This window comes from Pieris brassicae, chromosome 8 (assembly GCF_905147105.1).
Source record: "Pieris brassicae chromosome 8, ilPieBrab1.1, whole genome shotgun sequence".
Taxonomy (NCBI): Eukaryota; Metazoa; Arthropoda; class Insecta; order Lepidoptera; family Pieridae; genus Pieris; species Pieris brassicae.
The window spans coordinates 20,047,305-20,072,749 of NC_059672.1; the positions used below are offsets into that span (position 1 = coordinate 20,047,305).

The 25,445-nt window shown below is 31.6% G+C and overlaps 1 protein-coding gene across 1 annotated transcript in view; it reads left to right on the forward strand.

The window, feature by feature from the left end:
* LOC123713172 overlaps positions 1-25,445 on the forward strand; it is a 74,866-nt gene that overhangs the window by 11,648 nt on the left and 37,773 nt on the right. The window contains exon 2 of the mRNA XM_045666718.1: positions 12,429-12,878. Within this exon, the coding sequence (XP_045522674.1) occupies positions 12,536-12,878 (343 nt within the window). The 5' untranslated portion in view covers positions 12,429-12,535. The remainder of the gene's footprint in view (positions 1-12,428; positions 12,879-25,445) is intronic.

Below are 25,445 nucleotides of genomic sequence, written 5' to 3' on the forward strand. Positions count from 1 at the left end.
AATATTTCAATTTGAAAGTTTTCCTTAGATTGTTTTGTTAAAGACAATTCAAGATAGATCACGAAAACTACTTTTTTTAATTATATCTACATTATCGAATTAACGTGGGCAACTGAAAGCTATAATTAAATTATGTTTTTTTTTTTTTTTTTATAAAATAGGGGGCAAACGGGCAGGAGGCTCACCTGATGTTAAGTGATACCGCCGCCCATGGACACTCTCAATGCCAGAGGGCTCGCGAGTGCGTTGCCGGCCTTTTAAGAATTTGTACGCTCTTTTCTTGAAGGACCCTAAGTCGAATTGGGTACCTAATATGTAAAGATAATTAATTACCCTAATATGTAAAGATACAATACTAAGATTAATTTAATTTGTTATAAATTACTGTAATTTTGAACATCATATATTTCCATTATATACTGAGAGACCAAAGGCGCTTTGTCGCGGAAATCTAGTCTCCCTGAGGAGTTATGAAAAGTGAAACATTTTGCGTAATATAGCCACAGTGGATTAAACATTTAGTGGTGCGTATCTTTTATTACTTCCGTTTTAATAATCACAGTGAAGTCCTTTAGTTTCACATTCACTGATTCATGTTATTAATATTTTCATTACAGCTGTTCTGAGCTGTAATTGTCACGCCTACCTTTTAATTTATTTGGCCCTTTTAGCTATTGAGGTGTGTCTACAAAAATTAATTAAATGAGTACATGCCTCTTTCTTCTCAAGATATAAACTTAGTTAAGATTATAATTGGTTATAATTTAGTTTTGATATTAACGCACTTATGTACTCAAGGAAAAATACATAACTGAATTAAACTTTAAATTAAACGGCCAAAATAAGCCCTAATAAATAAGATAAATCAGTGGCGCTACAACCTTATTAGGTCTGGGCCTCAGATTTCTGGATCTGTTTCATGAACATCTAATAGGCAAGTAGGTGGTCATCCTCCTGTGCCATACACGTGTCGTCGACTTTTTGGGTCTAAGGCAAGTCGGTTACCTAACAACATTTTCCTTCATCGTTCGAGTAAATAATGTAAATAAACATACAGAAAGTCAATTGGTACACAGCCAGGGATCGAACCTACCTAAGGAATGAGAGTCGCATGCTAAAGCCCAACATTGCTGTAAGCCGTAAATTGGAGTAAAAATTGTCCAGGGGCTGTGTTTCTCCCTAAAATATGGCGAGAGGGTCGATGGCTGGGCATGCGTCATACTCTTGAACTGGTTGGTTGGTACTTGTGGTGACTGGTCGTATTTGAATTCGTACATGCGGTGATGATAGTTATTTCGACTACGTATTTGCGTGTTGTTCCCACGAGAATGTAAGTGCATGCTCCTTATTTCACCAAGCCAGTTCTTCTTCTACGCCCTTGATTTGAGAATTGGCAGAAAATTTAAAATTAGAAGCATTTCATATACATTTCTTATTTTGACGTTTATACATTGTGTTACCTTCATGAATATGAATAGACTACTTGGGAATTGAATACTTAAAACAAATTTAACATTGCCACGTATGAATCTCTATTGTCTTTAGTTAATACAAATTAAAATAACACATATATATTTCTTGTCAAATAGTCTGCATATATACAAAAAGGAAATACTAAAAATTATTTAAAGCTAAAGCTACCTGGCTAAAACCTGAAACGCTTAAAATGTCAAATTCTGCGAACAATGATCCGGGTCTAATTTGTGGTTCAACGTCAGCGAGGGAAATAACCAGCTTAACAAAAATTTCATGTCATTTTTATTTAGCATTCATAGCAGTTCGTAAGAAGTCCGAAATATTGTGATGTACTGCAGAGTTTGTGACGTGAAATTAAGATTTTCCGTAAATCGGTGAGGCCTGGCTTCGCATTTTCTGCATTTATTCTTGCATATTTATAGCAAGCAGGTGATTTTTTTTAACAACATCGCGCAATCGAACTGTGGAATGGACTTTCGATGGGGGTTTTTCCCAAACCGTAGGCTCAAATGCCCTTCTATGCTGTATAAAAAATCTCAAATATATTTTAACTTTGGAATGTTATAGTATACCTGTCATTGACGCTCAATTGTTTTATGTTAAATATTAAGCTAGAGCCTAAACTGACTGACTATTATTAAACCGAAAATCCATTGTTTTTGACAGCGAATTTAAACATTAACACTAGTATGTGCCTAACTACTAATTGCGTTTGACATTAAAAGACCGATTATATCAATATTTAGAAATGAAAAAACTAAATGTGCATAATACAAGAAACATTACATAACAAACACAACATTATAAACATTAACTAACAAAGGCACATCAGTGCAGCCACTCGATAAATATGTGATTAATAATTTAATATTTCAGTGCCAGGACTATTGAAATATATTGAAATCTAGGTGGGCTTTATAGGTTTTACCTAAGTATAAATTATACAAATGTGGAGATATCTCATAAAATTAGCATTATCCAAGGAATAGACGCCAATTAGGTTAGCGGGACAGAGTGCGCCGAGCCGTCTGGCACTGTATTTACGTCTGGCACTTCCCAATATTCAATATGCATATTGAACGTGAGAACATACTGATATTATAATTTATTTTCACACTTTAATATTAAAAAAATACTTTTTCTATAAAAAAAGGTTTTTAGTCATAGTATTGTCTTTTGTTAAAATAGCTTTTACACATTAAAAAAACACTTTTTGAACGGATTAAAGCTATGTATTATTATTAAACGTCACGTGTGATCACGGTCACGGTGACCGTGTGACGCACGCTGAAAAGCACGCGAGACGTCGGAAAAAATTAAAATTTAGAATTATGTAAATAATTATAAGGTTTTAATAATAATACATAGCTTCAGCAAAAAGTGTTTTTCTTAAGGTTTTAAGTCTTTAAATTCAGACTAGTCCAGTCCTTAGACCTTTCTTTTTATACCGTACTTAGTAAAAGGCTAAAGTACACTCACGCCTACTTAAAAAATCATAATAGCTATTCTCTTAAACTATCACAAATCACAAGACAAACGGATTTACTATCTACGGATATGTAGCAATCACAATTAATCGCAACACTTTGTAAATCTCTATACTCTAGTTCTAAAAAAGTGGTGTATCTAGAATTAACACTTTCGGTGAGTTGATGTAACAAAAAATACACATTGCATAAATTTGTCCGTCTTGTACTTTCTTAAAGTTGGGGCAGGACGCTTGCCTGATGTTGAGTGATACTGCCGCCCTTGGACACTCACACTGCCAGAAGGCTTGCATGTGTGTTGCTAAGGTAACGGTACTTTTCTTGAAAGATTTTAAATCGAATTCAAAAAAACAAACAATTTGAAAACGCTAAACTTCCTGATTAAAAGAAAAACATCCAAATTTAGCATGCAAAGATATTCGGCAAACTAAATTGAAACTATTTCCCATAATGATATTACCATACGCTGAATATAATAATAGAATAAAGAGGTAGCACTTAGCTGAAATTTTGCATAAGCAAAACTTGAAGCCAAGTGGGTTGTACACAAAAGATGCTGGCGTAACATTTACATTACTTTGCAGAGACGCGACATATTGTGCGTCTAAATAGTATTTTTATGATGCCTTTTAACGAAAATAAAGCGTATAAATGTTTTTTTTTCATTTCGATATTAAATCAAATATCAACAAAAATTATAACATCAATATATAACCTTTGTTTTCTACCTGCGCTCAGTTGGTACTGCACCCAAATCACTTGCCGGTCATGGGTTTATTCTCAGTAAAGCACGAATGAGGTTAAACAGACCAAGATCAAGGGATCAACAACGTTCCAAATTAGTGTTATACATTGTTTATATATATATAGTTCTGTGTTCTAATATATAGCTATAACTACAGTAAACCGTTTTTAAATATATTTATCCACTTAGCGTTTCATTTTTTATGAGTTCGTCTTTCTTAACTTTCTTAACTATCGTTAGTAGTGTCTTTTAGGCGTGAGGCAATTGTCCTGTTACTATGATCATATAATCATTAACAAGATATATCTTTGTTACTATCTAAATCAATTTACAACACATATACAGGGTTCATACTTTTAATTTACTCAATTTCAATACTGTTAAAACAATGTTGACTTTAAGTGCTTAGTTTGTTGCTTCTGTTTTATGAGCTTAAAACTAATGAAATAATAAAATAAAATGCGCTGTTAAACCGTCACTTATAGCAGCTATGTGAGAGTTTATTGGGAGTGTAAATTTTATTTATTATCATATCAGTATAATGTATCCTTTTTAGGAGACTTCAACATCAAGATGATTCAACTAACGGCATCATAAGGAAATGCCATTTAATACAATCTAGGTATACTGATATGTGTTTTACTGAGTATACAGGCAAGTATTCAGCTCTAGGGTGAGAATAAAAAAACGAAATATGGACTGATGGCGTGTTTCAAATGTCAAAAGTTACAAAGATTCATCCGCGAGCATCGTTGACTAATGAAAACCAAAAAAAAATTGTGATAAATTCTGAACAAATCATATTATTTATTTATATTGGTTACTATACTTATGAATGTCTAAATTTAAAATATATGTAAAAATAGTACCTACCTATAATTTTACCTTATCCTAAACCTGTTTTGCTTATTTGAATACAATTCGGAAGAAAGGTTTTTTAATAAATATACAACAGACAATGTGACGGTGACACATAAATTGGTTTTCTACGCAACGTAGCGTCGACCTACATCATAACAATAATACTTAGGAATTAAATTAACTACTCAAATTACCAAATTATAGTTTGCGTCGTGAGCAAGGCAGCTTAGAAAGAAACATGGAGTCCGATAATAGACAAATAAAAATACTAATTGTATTTGGCAACACCTATTTAATTCAATATCAGCTTTCAATGACAGCGAAAGCGCTCAATTTCCTCAGATCGCGTTTCATTTTCATGTACATTTTTGCGGGATTAAGATTTCATTTATATTTGCAGCTTTTTCATTTATTTTTGATAATCAACTGCAAATCAAACACGGTATTTTTTGTATTCTTCTTAGTTTTAATACGCTTCCTTACAAGGATTTCTGGAATGTTTTATTTTATTTATATACATCACTTCAAACCCTTAGTATTTATATGTCGATTCCAATAATTCACAAGTGTATGTACCTGAAGCACAGTATAATTAATAACCTCCAAAAGAAACTATTCAGTTATATATGTGGTTCAAAGAAGTAAGAAACTTTTACCTTTCGTACAAGAGCATACTTTCAATTCAATACAGTTGTGGAGTCAATAGAACTCTATTTTTAGCTAACAAACAATTTGTACTGAGAAAAGCCGTGGTAAATAAAGGAGGACATTCTAGCTTATATTTTTTATAGCAAGAAAACAGCGTTGTTTGTACTCTCTAGTATCGATATAATATATTAAGAATGTAAGAATGAAAGATTCTGGTTTTTATGTATTATTTTATATATATTACTCGATACGATATTTAAAAAAAACGTATCGTATATTCGTAGGCATATTTCTAGGAAATCACTAAAAAGTTCTGAAGCAAATCCAATTATATTTTTCTAATAACACGCCTGATTAGAGTTCTCAGAAAATGTAACGAAAATTTTATCTTTAAAAATGTTTACAAAACAATACAAAGATATTGTTTAGCTACTTAATTAAAGAAAAATTGTAATTAAAATATATACAGTGTATAATGTTATTTTAATAGCTATATAAAATCATTTTACATAACATGGCAAGATCAGTAACATCTCAATGCTGTAGAATCTTCATTTGTTTGTCTGAAAATATTTTATTGTATATCGGACATAAATTGCGAAAATAAATCTTGCTCGACAAATTTCAATGACCATAGACATTATTAATCTTAATTCTAAATTCTACTACCATGAAATGAGTATAAATAATGTAATAATACTGATTTGTCTATGTAAATCAATTATTCCCTAGATGTGAATCTATCTTTCAGCGACAATTTCTCTGAAAGTAACTCGAATGTCGCAAAATCCCAATATTTGCGTTCGACGCACCCTACTTGACTTTTCACCTCGAGACGACAAAATATTTGCAACTATTTCGGGAGTCTAACAGATTTAACGATTTATGTAAACGAATTCTTAGTAAGAAAGCATTTTATGAATACATAATGTAGCCAGATCATTGTTCGGGTTACTTTATAATTTAACCATCATTTTGTGATGGCCAGATAGTTGACTATGTAGTTTAAACGTGAACATTGACGACATTTCCGACATTGGAACAACATAAAAAAACGCAACTAAGGAGGTTTGATGCCTTCATGACACAGACTTATTTTGCGAAAGATAAGTTAACTTGCTCATCGATTTGCAGTAGGCGCATACTTCTACATATAAAAACTGAATGTTTTCTCTCAGATTTGATACTATTGCTCATAATAGGAAAAAGAAGAACAGTATAATCGTCTTTTATAATATAGGTAGATGATAATTTATGTGTTGCCTAAACTTATTATCCGTATTTAAATAATTTAACGATATTGATTAATTATTAAGTAAAATACTTTTTTTATTACATACGAGTGCTACATTACACATTGATGTACAGCCTTAATCTAAATTTAATGACGAAATTGTATACATTCGAATGGTGGTTCTAATTTTGTCAATAGCTCGGTGGATAGACTCGCTTTAAACAGTACTAATTGTAGGGTATTTCAGTGAATGGTTTGATATAAAATGAGTCGAATTATTTATTTATTAAAAAACCTAAAAACTATATAGGTTATCCACCAGGCCTAAGTTCATATAAATTTTATCTTCTACAGACTAGCAGTTAATAAGCTTTTTGTACCTGTCACACACCGATAATCGTGTTTTTCTAAGACATTTCGTTTCTCCTCGACATTTTCCTTACGAATATTAGTAAAGAAAAATTCAATAGTTCACAGACGGGGCTATATCATACACAACTGACATGAGTTTATAAGGGGGTGACTTGAATAAATCGTAGAATATCACGAGTTTGACAAAATTCACACGTTACATAATTGTCAAAGGAAATACGTCAAAGAAAATCACATAAACACACAGATAGTTAAGATAACTAAACTAAGAAAAACTTATCATTTCACATATAGGAGCAGTGAAAATGATTTTGCCTGTCCTCTCCATATTTTACGTTACAGGAAACCTCTAAATATCGGTAGATTGTAATTCTAAAGGAAAAGCTGTCAATATATCCGCTCGCTTTAAACTTATGTAACATTGTATTGAGAATACTTTGCAGTAGAGAATATATTTTGCCACAAAATTGCTCTTGTGATCTATATAACCATAATAACGATTCACTACGTTTTTAAAGTCATTGTACCACATTGTATAGTAAATAAATATTTATAAACTGTTGATAAGATTTGAATAAAGAAGTCTAATTTATTTAATGGGATTGATAATCAGAATTAAGGTATACAGTATAATTAAGTTATATTAAATCTATCTTAGTTAAAGACAATGTGGAACCATTATATCTTAGTATTAAAGCAATACTATACAGATCATAGTGACGTAATCTATTGGGAAATTAAATCGTGAGAGCTATTTTAGCATTCTGGTCAGGATCGTACATTCAGTATCTGGATATTTCGGCTCCTTCATTCATGGAGGCGCGAGTTTGCAAGTGCGTAGAGGGTGCCGCCCGCCCAAGCCCTCCCCGCTCTGACGTCAATCCGCTACCTCACTATAAATATAAGATGCCAAGCACGCCACGATATTAGGCCTTTACTTTAATCTATAAGGATTTACTTTAACCTATATTCAAATTAAACAAATTATTTGTGGTATAATTGTATGTGTCAATAGTTTTTATATAAAATTAAGTTAATTTTTATCTGATTTATTGATAAAATATAATATTCTCTTTAGTTTTCACGACAATTACACTTCAATTTTTTTTAAATGTATATCATACTGTACTTATCGCAATGTTTACATAAATCGACCTGTTATAATAATAACAATTAATAACATATTTCAATGGGTGTCGAATTTAAATCGGCTAAGTTATTACACTTATAGTAAAAAAAGCCTTTATAAAAAGATGTATTGCAATTCCTATTATTTATCATTGATTTAAAGATATTTCCAATTATTGATAACTCTATGTTACACTAAACTAGACATTTTAAATAATGAACCAATGTGATATTTAATTACATGGTTTACACAAGCATTTTTACACGATTATATAATATATAATATACACAATGTCTGGTCTTCGAAATTAAACAAAACGAACCGCAAAGTTCAATCACCTTAAAAGCTTGTGACTTGTTCGAATATTGATTGCGCACCTCATTGTATGATTACGAAACGTATGTTTTATGTTATATGTGTCTCAATAAAATAATGTATTACTTAAAGATTTAAAAATTGAAGTGTCTAAAATATGCATGGATATGCCAAATTTAAGATAATACAAATCCGTTCTGTGTTAATTTGTTACATAATGAACGCAAACGTTTGCAAAAATGGTAGTATGAAACCAGACGTGCTGCGAGATTTTTCGTGCAAAATGTTGACGCCAATGTTGCAATGACGCATAGCTAAAGTATTTATAGTGCTGATTTTACAAAGTTAATTACAATAAAAACAAAAACTATGCCTTCTAATTGCGGCTCGCTGTTGCAATATGAATATGAAAACAATAATAAAATAATAAAACAAATTTATAGTATTAATCTATTTTCCTATCTAATATACTTTCCATAGAGAAGACTTTAATTACGAGATTAAAGTAAATCTCTGTAATTAAGACATAAGATTAATGCTCGAATAGATCGTGAAATTTGACGAATCACTCATCTTGCAATATTAAAAGGAATGCTTTCAATGGACTTCCCTTAATTACGTCCCTTTTTTAATTTCGATTCATCGTTAAACAAATTACTTGTCAAAGCAACGTCGCATTTGGTTTGATGAGAAACCGTTGTTTTTTTTATAGAACAGGAGTAAACGGGCAGAAAGCTCACATGATGTCAAGTGATATCACTGGCCATGCTCACGATCAAAGGCAAATTTTAACAATTGGTGCGCAACGCCAAGAGATCAAGCCACTGAAAACTGACCGTAGTGGAAGAAGCTGCTACTGGGGAGCTCCCGCATTAGGACCCTTGTGTGACTTCGGGATTCAGTTTCGATCAGCGAGACCGCTGGAAACAAGTTGCATAATATCTCGGGGAGTGCCAACAGGCTCCCTATACAGGGCTTTCGCTGTGTCTAGATGCTCCATCTTAGACTCAATTGCCTCTGCCCTATATGTTAAGCAAACGAAAAGGTAACCAGCTGAGCGATCACCACGAACACCGTACTGAAAAAATGGTGGCCCTCTTGATACCTCAGAAGCTTGCCGTTAGTAAATGGTTTGATTATTTTGGACAACAAGGAGCTTATATATGTAGTACCGAGAGCTAACGGAAAGGCACGTTGCCGAAAAATAATCCGGCATCTAGGTATCACACTGCAATGATATATGTGGTTTCTTCCCTCCGACATCCAAAATCGAGTTCGACGCAAAAAGATCCAAAACATTGGCCGTCTCTTTCGCGGTGATTCAATGTCCCAATGTGGCTTGAGTCTCCATAGAGGCCGGGAGGTAGGCAAATTTCTCGCCAAATCGGGAATGTGGTGGGGTCTAAGTCAGGCAATGTGCTCTGACTTTCCCATGTAAATAAGACATGTTAGTTTTCACATGGCTTAGTTTTCACTACGTAAATATACTTTCTCATCCCAATCTATGTGTTATTTTGGAATTTTGGTGAATTTACTACGAGTATATTATTTATACATCGAATAGGTACATTTTTAATTCTCTATAAATATGGGAAAAGAAATAGAAAGTAATTTAAGTGAATCTTATTTTATTTTTTAAATTTTAAATTTATTGTCTGGGTTGGTGTAAACATCAAATCAAATTGTATCTCAAAAGTTGGGCAAGAAAATTAGTTGAAATATAATTCCGCAAAATATATTCCAACATAAAATAAAGACGTAAATATTAATAAAATGTTATTGGAGCTCGTAGTTTTTAGTTTATCCTATTAACAGAATAGCCGGCGGGAACATTACAGCCTCTGTTATTACTAATTGAGGGGTAAGGTTATGTTTCCTTTGAAAATGCCTTTTTCAGATATTTTCTGCGTTATATGGTGGGTAGCAATATTATATCACGTAAATGAATATTCCAGAGGCAAAGCTTCTTATAATAATTAAGGTATCTATGAAACAATCCATATTTGATTTTAAATTCTTAGTAGCTGTTCGAAATACGTAATTTCAATTTAATATTTTTTCTCGGCCGATCGTCACATTTATTAGTTGAGTCATTGTTGAGATTTACTAGGGTTGCGTTAGATACATTTTTATTTTGATATATACTTTTTGTTAATTGTAATTGATAATAGTTACGTCCACTATTTAGAATTTTATAGTGAGTGTTTAATGCGTTGTTGAGAACTATCGTGAGGCAAGGTATTAGCATCAGTCTAACCTCTCTGTGCTCCCAAACTAATAGAATCTCTCCAAATTCTTACGGCTTATAATATTGTGTGCCTTTCTTCCTGGTAAGAAGATATTATAACGAAGTATGTACTCAGGACTTATTATTCTAGTATAAGATTGTGTATCGACGGCCACCGAACCGTTCTTTGTGGTACAGTAGCTATATAAATATCTGATGTTTCTTGTACAGCTTACATGGGATTATTAAAAAGATAGATATTTATTCTAAATAGTTATGTATATTTGACCATTTTGATTGTGTAGTGGGGCCCGTTCAAGAATTATGTAAGCACTATACAGGGGTCTCTGATTTTTTATTTGGTGATTACATCTAAAGTAATTATTTACTTTTTTACACGTATTATGCACACATTGTTTATGCTTGAAAACGAAATGCATTTTAGAGGATTCCTACAAAAAAAAATACTTTATTACTTTTGAGAGCTTTGCTTGCTTTAAACGGCTGGCAGATTTAGTGATAAGTTTGAATTGCATCTTTAAACATAATACAATATAAACGCAAACTTTATATTTGAATAATGTGAAAATAAAGTTATCATATCAACTATGGATTGTTTATGGATTTCTCATTTATAATAATATACACTTAATAAGAATACGAGAGAATGCTATATGTCTTACATAAGCAAACTATTTATATATATGAATAGTAGATAAGAAAATATATGTATTAGGTAATAAAATATTAAAATTATAAATAAGGGTATTTTTTAAATATAAATGTTATAAGTAACAACTGCGTTAGACTAGTGCTCAATAGTTTAAAAGAATTCGATCGTTTCGAGTCCCTTCTATTTCATGTAACCGCATTACGCACGTATTAAGTCGAATGACGTAATAATTTAGGTAAGAAAAATAATAAAGAAGAAAGTTAGAAAAAGTTAGGAGCGAGCGTGCGTACTTAAGATGGCTAATTTGATTTTATTGTTAAAGTTTGCGTGTTATCTGTAAAGTCCGTAGAAATTCCTTAACAGGAATTATACAATACCTGTATAAAATATAAAACTAGTGCCTTAAGAGAGATTTACATCTTATATACTCGGAATCTTGTTTAATCAAGCTTTAGGTTTCAATATTGATTTCATTGTAGAAACTCTTCGTACTCGTAACTCTACAATCACACTTATCATATAGTCCCATTTGTCTCTGTTACACACATATCATTGCGCTGCTCACTATAAACAGAACAGTTAAAACCATTTAAAAACAGTTATAGTTATGATGGACTATTTGAGACTATTAAATCTGAATATAAAACACAATTCATCTTGAAATCTTTTAATCAGCTAATGTTATAGTATGAGTTGAAAGCAACAAGTACAGTTTGTAGGTTAGTTAAATTGTTTTTTTTCTCATCCATAGAAAAAGAATGTTCCTAGATCAGTTTGCGTTAGTTGCGATAGTTATGTTTGTTTGTATCCAAATATAGACGATTGTTTGTCACACGTAAATCATACATTACCGCAACTAGTTTTCATAACAACTTAGAACTTTAATGCTTTTTTTCAATCAATCAAATCAATATTTTTGTCGTATTTCAAATAATTATTACGACATATTGGTAAATTGTCTACTGTTACGCAATATCCAGCAACTCAAATTAATAACAAAAGTAGAAGAAAAAATGCTATTTTTCGTAAATGTTTGATAGAACGTTATAAAAACGTAATAATAATTTTATTAAATCCGCTTTCTTAGGACGTCGTAATCTAACTTTATGAACATTTATTTTCTTCTTAATTGGTATTCTATTTTAATTAGGTTTTGTACATTTTCTTTCATAATATTATACCTGAATACCTTTCTTAATAACCTGTAATAATATATATTTTCAGTGACGACAACTTTAAATAAGAAATTTATTCTTTGCAGGTGGATCCCGCGTAACTGGTGCAGCAAATCTTAATTCAAGTGTCGCCGGTCAAATAATGTTGGGCACAGGCCCGTGTTATGTAGGCCTCTGCACTTAGTGGAGGGAAATGCGACTGTGGGGGGCGGCCACGGTCAACATGCGGGTGTGTTGCGTCACGACTGTTTTAGCGGCGCTGGCGCTGCGTTCAGCCGCCGAACCAACTCCCCGCCGGTACCCGGCCGAATGGCACACCGGACGTGAACTGCAAATTCGTTCACGGCCATTACATGAACTTTTCGAATCGGATACCACAGCTACTGAGCCCGAGCGGAATTACGCCTCACCGATACACAAAGAACGACGACGTACGCGTACCAACAAACGCGCGCCACGGCTTCCTGGCGAAGTTGCGAGCCAAATGATGCTGAGGGCCGCACGATCTGGACGACCCTACGATGTCCCTCAAATAGGTAAGTCAATATATATATATATATATATATATATATGAAATCATTGTTATTGGGTTATAAATATAGTGATATTACACTACTACAATAGTGGAAGTACAATAATGTTGAAATACTTCTAGTGTAGCTAATAACTGACTGTGTGATTTTTTATGGCTTCCATGTAGCTTTGGCAGCCGGTTCATGTATATCAATTATCCATTTATATATATACAAATACTCAAATGTTGACAGACCATATAATAGTAAATAAATATAATAACGTATCCCGTAGAAGGTTACGCCGTAGCACCGTAGCACCGTAGCACTGTAGCACCGTAGCAGATTTGTATATAAGTAACCAAGTGCACTTATGAACGTCAACAGAAGATATGTTAAATTGATTCTAATTTTATTTTCTACCGATTCACAAGTCAAGGAAGTGTAGCGGGCGTAGTGACAAAGGTTAATATAACGTAATTATTGACCAAAATTTTCCCCATAAGCAATAGTTCTGATCCTAAATTACAAGGTTTGAGATTGCAGGTTTTCATACTAACAAACAAAGTTAAATTTGAAGTCCGATTACAGAAATATAGGTTTGCAAACCCTTAACTGTGCGCACCTTCCTCTCTATTTCTCTATCATCAATAAATGGCGGTATTTTACAGCCGCCGTCCTTGGCAACGTTGGTTTACAACTTAATTAAAATTATATTTAACATAATAAAGTTACGAACTCAACTGAGCAGTCGTCATTTTCGGTAAGAAACTTGTTACAATAAGGATTTTTGTTTTATGAGCAGCCTCTAAATCTACAAATAGACATAGATTCATTAGTTCTAAACATCTTGTTTATTACAATATATTTTAAATAATAGTACTTTATAAGCGATAGAAGATTCTCATTTCGTCGAATATTTTGAAAATCTAGGAATACCTAGATAATAATAAAAACTGGTATTTTTTCATAGATTTCCATTATTCGATTAAAATCTACCATAATAAAAATTATCTGGTTGATCATTAATTTTATCGTTTGTCAAAGTCTATCAATCGATGCAAAGCATTACTGATTCACGAGCGGTATTCGATATAATGGATCCTAGTTAACTAGAATATTATTATTAGAATACGACGAATAGTCGTCGTCTTATCAAACCTTGCGCACGTCTTATTTAATTTTAAGATAGCAATCGGTCTCTCTATAAATGTAACTAGCTTGGCTACGTAAAAGTATTTATAAATTTTTTGAAGTGCAACTTCTTTATCTGCGTTGTAAAAAATTTACAGTCACATTTTTCGATTACGCGTCACATTAATCCGTTACAGATCACATTTTTCCGTTACGTGACATCGTTGTCTTGTCCCTACCACAGATGATTCGAAGCTATTAATAACAAAAATATCATAATGATAACAATCATATTAATAATTCTATTAAAATTAATGAAATTCTGTGATAATCTTAGTAGTAATAAGGTAAAATGAAATAATTGTATTATTTGTATTCATGTCTGTAATAATAAAAGATTTTTGTTAAACTTTATCTAATTTAACATTATTTAACCGATTCCTGTAAAGTTGCGTATAGAAGATCAGTTTTCGAAAATTAAGGCCATAAAGAAGTTTCATTTCTTACGTGTGTACACTAGTACACGCACACATTTATTCTTTGAAACGCCTTTGAGCGATGTTCTTTTGTTAACACACTACGGACGTATACAAATACTGTATGTAAATTTGTATAAGACCTCATTACGTAAATTTTTAAACCCCTACTACATCTACAAATTGTATAAAACGTTAAAAAAATATAAGAATTCTGAAAATAGACAACAATTGAAATTAATGAAATTCTAAATTCAGTTCACCGTGCGACATTCATCCATTCATGCAGGTTTGGCTCCGGCTGTAATTAAACCAGCCTTAGACCCAAAAATTTTACCACGGGAAAAAATGGCTGGATATTAGAAAAAACTTAATCATACAGATACAGAAACACCCTAAGGCCCAACCCTCCTTATAGTGCTAGTTTTTTTATCTGATTTTTTTTTGCGTTCTATAGTCATTTATATGTAGATACTTAATACCTGTGGGAGCTTTGTATAGCCAGAGCTTACTTCCTCTTATTTTATTTATGGCACCAACTGTAGTTCATTGAACTGTGTTATTTTCTTCGAATGAAATTCCGCGATCAAAATTAAGAAAATAGTAAAAGTTATTTATTTTTATTAACTGACAAATATGTCACAATATAGTTCTTCTTACAATGTTTGATGTATATATAAATAAAAGTCATACAAAACGAGCGACCATTTTACCTATATTATACTTACGTAAATTAATAAATATAATCTAAGAAGACTGTATCAATTAAATGAGTTTACGAAGATATATAATAACACAACTAAATTATTTTTAATAATCATTTGCATACATATAGTCTAACTTATTCTGATATAAACAGTCCCTAACAATATTTTGTTTTTAATACGATTAAAATACATTACAGTATCCCTTTGGGAAATATATATTTGCCTTCAGCTCGTGGAGGAATTAAAAAATCATATTTTTTACGCTTTTGTGATAAATAATTGATATTGTTGACCCACTTGTACAAACAAAATTTTAATCGAAATTACGTAATACGTTTTAACTTTAAAATGTTAACATAAAATTTGAAGGGGTTCAAATAAGCTTTATAAAAACTGCTTTCATTACTGTGTATTATATATTTTTTATATTTAAGAAAATAGTTATTTGCTTAAATTTCTTAAAACGCCTATCCATATAAGCCCACCATGAACGTTGGTAAAACATGTTACAAATTTAAATAAGGTTACCTCTTCAAGAGATTGTATGAAGTGTATGCCTTGTATCTGTTTATGTACCCGACCCTCTTTGTCCTGGGTGTGGTGGGTTATGCCACCTCAAAAGAGAGCTTGCTTTGTCAGTGTACTTATTTAGGATACTCACGGGTTGGGTTCATAATCTGGATATAATGAGGAAACTTGGTCCACGAGTTCCAAACGAGAACCTAAAGTGGAAGTCTCAACTTTTGTATGTACCGTGCGCAACCTCCAACTTGGCTAGCGAAGCGCCTCTCACGCAATACATATATCAAATATAATTTCTATCGAGATAGAACTATTTGTCTGTACACTGGCTGAGTTCACAAGAGTTGTATTATTATTATATCTTTTTTGGTGTTTATAAATTGTAGGATTGTCGGTGTAGGTATTATCGTGTAGTTGTTGAAACTTGTAATGTTTTAAATCGATACCATAATGATAATAATAGATTTATCCAACAAACAGCCATCTCCCACACCTCACGATGTCTCTACACAACGGAAAGTCGTAGTACGACATTAGCGTTAAGTGTTTTTATAGGTTATTTGAATATATATAGGACACAAAGAATTATATTATAAGCGTTGACGGCCTGATTAATTATTTACCGGGTTTTTATTAAATTTTAAATATACAAATGCCGCAGACTATTTTACTTATTGGTATTAAAACATTAAGACATTGTAAAGATCCTAGAAATATATTATTGAACATATTTTTATTAAAGTTGAAAACAAAACACATATTGACAAATACAATAAATTAGCTATATTAATTCCCGGCAGAAGTTTCTATATAAACGTTAATGTAATTGTGTAACTTTACAATCTTTTAGAAATACTCCGAGAATATTTGATTTATGACAAACTTGCAACTTTGTATCAAGTTACACTTGTAATACTTTTATTACGAACGTTATATCGGTAAATTATAAGCGTATAAATATTTAATTTATACGTAAATTATTCTTGACGGTATAATTATTAAAATGATCCTCGGGTTATAGATAATTTTATGCCCCAATAATTTTAAAAATAACTCTTTAACGCGTAACTCTTGTTATATTCCGACTGAAATTACCATAAACTGTAGCGTAGCCGCTGATTACTCCAACAATGATGAATTTGCCACTTCCGTTATTCGTTAGGGTTTTATTGTTAACACATAAGATTGTAGGCGATATACAAATATATTTCAACAGTAATTACTAATTTCGTTTAAATGTGTTGTTTCTGTTTGTGACGTTACGTTTTCCTTATCTGCAGCTAATATTTCCTATATTAAATATGTTTCGTCTATTTATAAAAACAGTAGATACTGATAAATTATAATAAATTTATTTTTATTAAGAAAAACACTTTTTTAACGGATTAAAGCTATGTATTATTATTAAAAACTTATAATTATTTACACAATTCTAAATTTTAAATGTTTTCCGACGTTTCGCGTGTTTTTCAGTGTGCGTGGTCACGGTGACTCGAGACAAAATGTGTTAAATGTCAAAAGTATCACAGCTGAAGAGAAAGTTGTGTTATCTGTATTTATTGCCCCGAAGTTGATATCGACTAAAAGATGACGGGTTTCTGCAAAAATGACTCACGGTGTCCTCTGTTTGTCCTCTTGTGTCAGATGTGTAAAAGCTTTTTTAATAAAAGAAAATACTTTATTTTTATTTATTACGCCTTTGAAGAGAGAAATTAAGCTCTCGTTTCGTTACACGAGAATACAATTTTCGTGTAAGATTATAAAGTAATTTGATGCTCATTTCAACTTGAATAAGGTGTGTTATATTCTTATTTCATTTTAATACTCTCTTGGTAGGCTTTATGAATTCAGTTTGACAAGTTAGATTAGATAAGCCTTTAACCTGGTTTTCATTTTTCTTATATGACGCATGGTGCCGACAGTGTGACTTTTTTCATCAAAAGACAAATAGCCGCCATATGGTTAGCACTTCTATCATATATGTCAGAGAAGTGGCGATATTGTCAGTTGTCATTGTCATTATTCACAGAGCACATAAAATAACAAAGTCAAATAAGTTAATAATCGTAGCTTATTCGATTTTCTAATATAAATAGATCTACAAAACGACTACTCATAGGGTGAGCCCTATGAGTAGTCGTTAATATGAGATATTACTCATAATATCTCATAATTATTGTTATAATATAGATTTAATTATGCCAGAAGGTCAGGTTACTTAACAGGTGTCTGCTCTTACTACTACTACTTTACTACTCCCATGATACATACGAAATGTTAACACAGTTAATTTAGCTAAATTTAACGATTTCTGTCCTAAACAATCTAGAATAATTTGTATAATACATTACTTAATATAAGTGAATACTTGGATTACATACAAATTATTTTTAAGTTTTTTTAAGAAATTTACTGGATGGCATAAGTTTATGATAGTACCATTGACCTCTTTTGTATTTCTTAATGATTAAGGTTTTGGTAGATTTTCAGACTGCATTGCATCATTGGTGCTGTAAAACAATTTTTAAGACATTAAGTACTCAATCGGGTAAATTTGAAGATTTTTAGTGATGTTTTCCCGTAAAAGCACCAATACACTTTCGGCTCTGTCAATAAGAATTGTCTGAAAGTACCGTAAATTCTTTCCCTTGAGGGTATTCCGAAACATTCTATTGTCAGTTCCACCTTGGAATTTTCCTTTACTTAAAGGCTAACTAAAATCTTAATATTCTATACCAATATTATACAGATATGATTGATTCTTTTTTTGAATTGAATCTAAAACTACTTTGGAGATTAGATAAATTGTTTTACCGCGGTGAGGAAAATATACCAATTTTGCGTACCTAACAGAATCAAATAATAATAGAGGCTCTACAGATTTATGGAAGACATCAACATGTTCAAAATTAATTTAAAAGTCGATACCGAGGAAGGCTGACGTCGTCATTATACCAAATAAATGCAGTCAGTACCGCAAAGCACAGCTAGTGAAGTCACTAATCTATTATGTGAGTAATATATTGGTGAGACGCTAAACGTACTTATATAATATACTTTCTTCATGAACAAATCCGCCATAATGGAAAAGTTCTATTGTTAGAAAGTACTAAGATAATACATTACCGTAGTGATTGTATGGTTCAGTCACGTCCGAGTACGTGAGATTTACTCAACATGTTCATAGCTCAACATTCCCACAGTGACAGGTGTGGAACTAACTTTATGAGAATAAAAAGATCTATTTATATTTAAATAAAGAAAGGAACAGACGCGCGAGTTAATAAAAGAAATAAATAATTCGCGTTCTAAAAGTTTTAATTTAAATATGTAATACTTCAACCAAAGATAATTATATAGCCCAACAAGCTCTATAGTTTAAAGATTCTAGTTTACGTTTATTAAAGCGTGGTTTTACTGAAGAGAAAGAGTCTCTGAGAGACACAACTTCTAAGATAGTTATTATAGTGAGATTATATATAGGTTCAGGTATTAAGAAAAGCTTTTATAAAAACTAAGATGTAAACTCAACAACGTCATGAATGAACAAACGCGTAAGGAAAGTTCGATATATATTAATAATTGTAGCCTTATTATTAAAAAATAATGTTTATTAAATAATATAGTATCGTAATACTTGTAAAATTTGTCGACATTATTTCAAAAATGTTCAAAGAATGAAATTGAATGCTGTAAATTTACCTCAAATGTCGTGGCTACAATGGGCCATTAAAGCCTCAGGTGTGGCTCGTAGCAGACAGGTTGGTAACCCGAAATTCTCAGCTTTGAGAGGCTATACGATTCTTGTTAAAACTTTACAATAACTAGAGATGAAACTACAATTAGAAGAAACAATACAATCAGGGTTTCAGAGGTTCGTGAGGTGTTTGAGTAATGTTTTAATTGTAATTGTAATATGTACTTTTAATTGTAATAAACATATATATATACACGGGTAGCCTAATAATATTATAGTTGAAGGTTCTTTCAAAATATTAGTAGTAATACATTATTTGAAAATAATTGAATCAAATTAAAATTGTATATACGTTTTTTTTAAATTCCGTCTTTTTCATTTCGCATGTGGATATTGGAGAAATGGCAGATATCACTGTAAATAATAATTTTGTACATTTTAGAAATGTATTTGACTAATCGTGATTGACGTGTGAATCGTGACACGTACATATTTGTAGATACCCCAACTGTTCATATACTTAAGAAGTCAAATTATTTAATTTTGTATTTATTTATTTATTAACACTTTACATGTACGGAAATATAATACAATTGATATAACTAAATAAAAAAGGAGGGCAACTGGCGGCCTTATCGGCCGCCAGTTGCCCCCTTTCGAGCGATATCCTTCCAAGCAACCACTGTAAGAAAAACAAATTAAATTAAATAAGTTTAGCAAGAAGTGAGAGCAGTGTTGGCCTAGTGGCTTCAGCGTGCGACCCTCATACCTGAGGTCGTAGGTTCGATCCCCGGCTGTGCACCAATGAATTTTATTTCTATTTAAATTCCTTTACCGTTCGAGCTAATTTTAACATCAGCTAATCGAGCTAATGAAAACATCGTGAGGAAACCGCCCTTGCCTTAGACCCAATACACCAACGGCGTGCGTCAGGCACAGAAGGCTGATCACCCACTTACCTATTCGATTAACAAATTATCATGAAACAGATACAAAAATCTGAGGCCCAGACCTATAAAGGTTGTAGCCATTGATTTTTTTTTAGAAGAAGTGCAAAATACGTGATAATATAAATAACTATGTAAATAACAAGTATGTGACATATAGTCATCAGAACAGATAAAACTGTTGAAACAAAACAAATGAAAGGCGCTTGAGCCTTTTATTTGGCTAACCATTTGCATGTAGGATGTTGGTCATTCTCGTCACTACGGTAGAGATAACATTACAAGCTCGGACATGCATTAAACCAACCAGCAACCAGGAACTCTCTAAGTAATTACCATTAATTAAACGACAATTGTAGCCTTCGTTTGCCGTTTACCTACTGTAAGTCTTCGGGCCGATAAAAAAATTTAACTAATAATTTCTGACACATCTCAACCGCTTTTTACCTATTTAAATTATAAAATATTATAAATAAAACAATATACTCTACGCAGCTTTATATAATCCGCCATTTTGACTTTAAGTACTGAATTCGGTTCATTAATGAAAATATATGTACCGTGTATCTAAAGAAAGAAACGTTTATCGTAAAAGCGGAAGGAGTTTAAAAATAAAGGGAAAATATAAATATTGCTCAAACAGGAAAATTTTAATGGAAATCAAATTTTGGAAAGTAGGAAGAAAAGCTTCTTGATTTTTGAATCGTAAATATAATTTATAAGACTCTTCAGACTTCTCTCTTATAGATATTTATTAAAAGTGATTTATGGCTGACGTGAATTGTTCTTTCATTGCCACAGCTTTGTAATTCGTATGATCAATAGTCGATCAAAATATTAAGAAAATTTAAATAACATTTTATCAACACCTAATATTTTCTTTGGTGTGTTCATGTCTTAATTTAACTGATTTTGATTTCCAGAAAGCACTTGAAACGTGTGTAATAATATAATTATTGTAAAGTATATCAATTCAAGTTTAATTTATGATACTTTATTTGGTTAGGTTAAAAATTCAATTAAATTAAAAAAGGTAAAACTAACTTTTAAATAAGGACTAATATGACGAAACAACGATATGTTTGCCACATTCGTAACATATGTTTAAGCCATATTTTAAAAAACCACTAACCGAACTCCAAAGCCGACAAAACATTTCTCTTATTTGAATTCAGTGTACAATTGTAATAATAAACTTGTAAAAATGCTTCTGTATTTTTAGTTAAAATTTCCACGATTCCAAAATCAACAATTGTGAAATCAATGTTTAAGATTCGAGAGAAATTCCAGTTGCTATATCGTGCTAAGCCGATTAGGTAGTTCTAAACAATGTGGCATTGAGACGTGCCTGCGGTAATAGGGCCTTCCGAGTGGCGAGCAGGTGCTCACCGGAAACAGTGAATATACCTGTTGCATAATACTAATAGAACGGACAAATGAAAATCTCTGAACCTGAATATTTACATATTAGCATTTTCCAATAGAAAGCGTTTCAAAACAATTTGACAGTTCGTTTATCATTATTACGTTATAATTTTATGTTATTCGTGTTAGCAAAAAAATATATTTTATAATTTCGTTTGGTAATAGATAACCCTTTTAAAATTATATAAAATATGTAATTCTCAAATACTGCACTCATAGTTTTAAGATGAATATCAGATCGGATTTTGTATGACGTAGATCTATCTTTTTCAAAATAAAATAATTATTTCACTTAGTTCATCTGAAATTAAATTTAATCGTAATTTTAGTCGTTTCTTGAATCCATCAAGAGTGAACAAAGTGATTTTCTAAGAACTATTTACGCTCCAGGGTGTGCCTCAGTCCTTGTTGCATTTGTTTGGAAATAAAAATCACAATATCTTAATGGACTTTTCAGATTTAAACAAGTTAAACATAAAAGCTATCTAATTGAATTCATAAGTTCAAGTACTATTTTGGGACATTAGATCATCAGTCTTGTATATTTTTAAATTTAGTTAAGCTGGTTATTCTTAGAAATAAAATTTTGCTTTAGTTACGTTACATAGAAGCAGTTATGATTGAGATCTTAATTCGGCTTTGGTGGTTTCTATGTAAGTCCAGTGAACAATTGTATGCGATACACAAATCCACTTTCCATTCCATAACCTACACTTATGAATAAATAATATTGTGATATGATATCTACATTCTAAACAAGGGAAATCTCAGAAAACAGTGTAACTATTTTCTTGTAAATATTTGTTACAGTACAATTTGCCTTGCTTGTTCTATTTACCGTCTTCAATGAGGAATAATCATTAAAACTTAACAGGTTTGTTCCGCCACGTAACTGTTATTTATTTGTTATCTATTTATTTAGTCCAATGTTTAAGAAGAGGATATATAACATTATGCTACGAGTAACTAAGCGAGTAAAAACCAGTTAATTATAATGACGAGCAATTTCGTAATACACATCGCTCCGAACTTATTAATCTATTTACAAAGCGAGTGGTTCGTGACACACATGACGTCATCATTAATTTTGTCTTTTAGTTAATTAAATGCGTTGTCGATACCCCGCGAAACAATAATTATATTATATATGCCTTTGAAGAGTGATCACTGAAACTGATGCAATACTATGTTCCAAACAGTCCTCCCACTCAGGATAGACCAATAAAATTACAACAGACTAATTTAACAAACGTGTTCTAATTCTTTAAAAATAAAATAATTTCTCTTTAACATATAAATTATACCCTAGAAGCTTTTTCATATTAACTAGAAAGTTTTTTATTTTTATAATCTACGTATTGCCCTAAACATTGATATCTGCTCTCTTTTTACTTGACTTTGTGGTTACATATTTATTGAAGCTTCAATAACCTTTAGTAGATTGAAATTAGCTAAACTTGAAATACGCTCAGCCACAGTGGAGTGTTAAAATGTTACTGAGGTTTAACCCAGTTCACAAGTCACACCTTAACTGATAATAATGACTGACAAGAAACCTAAGCCTGGATAACAATCCAACTTAAGGTTTCTTGTTCGTGGGAATCTTACAGCAATATAAATATATACATAAAGCTAAATATAACTGAATAATGTCTGGATTAAGACGCTTTTATGACATATTTTTTCTTAGTAATACAAAGATTATTTACAATAGTAATTTAATATCTTACTTACATTTTATTTATACCGTATACTAATATCCTATTGTTGAAGTTTACGAATGCGAGGTAGTGTTTATTTTTCTATATTTGGAATATTGTATCGATTTTGTTCATGTTGTTCTGATATTTTTATTGCGTTTTACGACTTTCTCTTTTAACTGGCAAAGGTTTTGTAACTGTAAAATCACGAGTAATATTGAAACGTACTAATTTAGACAATAATAAATTACGTAAATACTCAAACTTCATCTTAACCTTATTCATAACCTATTTTTTTTTCACGCTAGATGCTTTCGGGCAAAACTAACAACTAGCTCATACATTTATAGTGGCTAAATATATGTTCCATAAAGTAGGCAAAACTATCACGCTACAGGGAAACCGTTTTATTAAGGCAATAGCACTGAAAGTATATGTTTTCATAGCCATTACTGATCGCAGTAAAGTAAAACCTTTTCTTGGAACTTACGTTATCCTCCACGACCTATTGGAAGCTGTAAACACCCACACGGAAATATACTAGACAACAACTTTACCTTTCACCCTAATACTTTTTTATTAAAACAACAACCCTGCATTCAACTTAAAAGATCGTAAATCACGCCTCTGGTTTTTAATAGCTAGATTGTTTTTAAAATCGCCGTTTAAAATTCCTTTACTTAGCGATGCGAGTAACGATCAGAAACGAGTCTTACGAACTTTCACTAGTTATCTCGCTTTATTCTGGTAGATATAGCTACTTACTTACTTTACAGATTGTCGTTTACGTGGAAATATGAAAACACAAATCTTTTACAATACCCATCACTAATTTGTATCAAAATCAATTTGGGTAAATATTAACAATAATTTAATAGTAACAAAATGCTCAAATTGAAAATGAAATACCTGCAGTGAGTACTACTCATTTGCGCTACAATTTATTGGCTTGGCTTCAGGATTTCTATCTATTCTAAATATATTATATATATATACATAAGACAATCTCCAAAGCAAGTTAATTTGGAACACAAACCTACTGTTTTGTTTTGATCACACAAATTGATGTAATACGACACGCACTTTACCAATTTCAATCCATTAAAGCTAGCTATTATGGCTTTATAACAAAATTTATGTAAGATGAAATATTAGGTAATGTAATAAACTTATGTAAAATGAATGAAGTAGACGACATGTTATAAAACTGTTGGAAGACTCAAATTTTATTAAAAAGCCCTTCATTATAATCTTGTCTTGTTCATATAAACTGCTAATGTATTTTGTAAAAAAAGTAGTGTTTGCTACGCCGTAGAGCTATGCGTAGCATCTCGCAGCCTTAGATGGATTTTTAACTAAAGTTAAAACTTTTATAACACTATTTAGTAAACCTTAAATTAAAATGTATATTTACTATTAAAGTTTCATAATATGAATATGTGTTACGTGATATGACTGATAATCTTGTATACTGATTTTATTTACAATTCTAGGATATACTTTTTAAAATTTAATTGGTTCGCAAACTCTTCACGCACTGCATTGTGGAATTATTTTGGTATCAGGTGTGTTTAAATTTGAGTACCTTTCCACGACCTCGCGTTCACGGCAACAGGTGAGTGTCTACGCATGCGCGGCGCGCGAGTCGATACTACCGCCCAGGGCCTCTCATTCACACTAGCACATAGATAAAACTTTACTAAAACGGCCCTAACATGACAGAAACATGTCAGGTAAAGGCTATCTAAACTCATGCCCGCTAAAATGTGTAAAAGGTTACATAGTTATAGGATATATATATATATGTATAGGATAAGTTTATAAACTTCTTAATAGAACATAGGAACTACGAGGATTCATTAGAGCGAATATAAGCCTGAATTTTCCTTAGAAATTTACGAGAATTTATTTTACAAAAATTAAATTAATTTTCCTAAACTATAATTATTTTATACATTACCTAATTCATATAAACCTAAAATA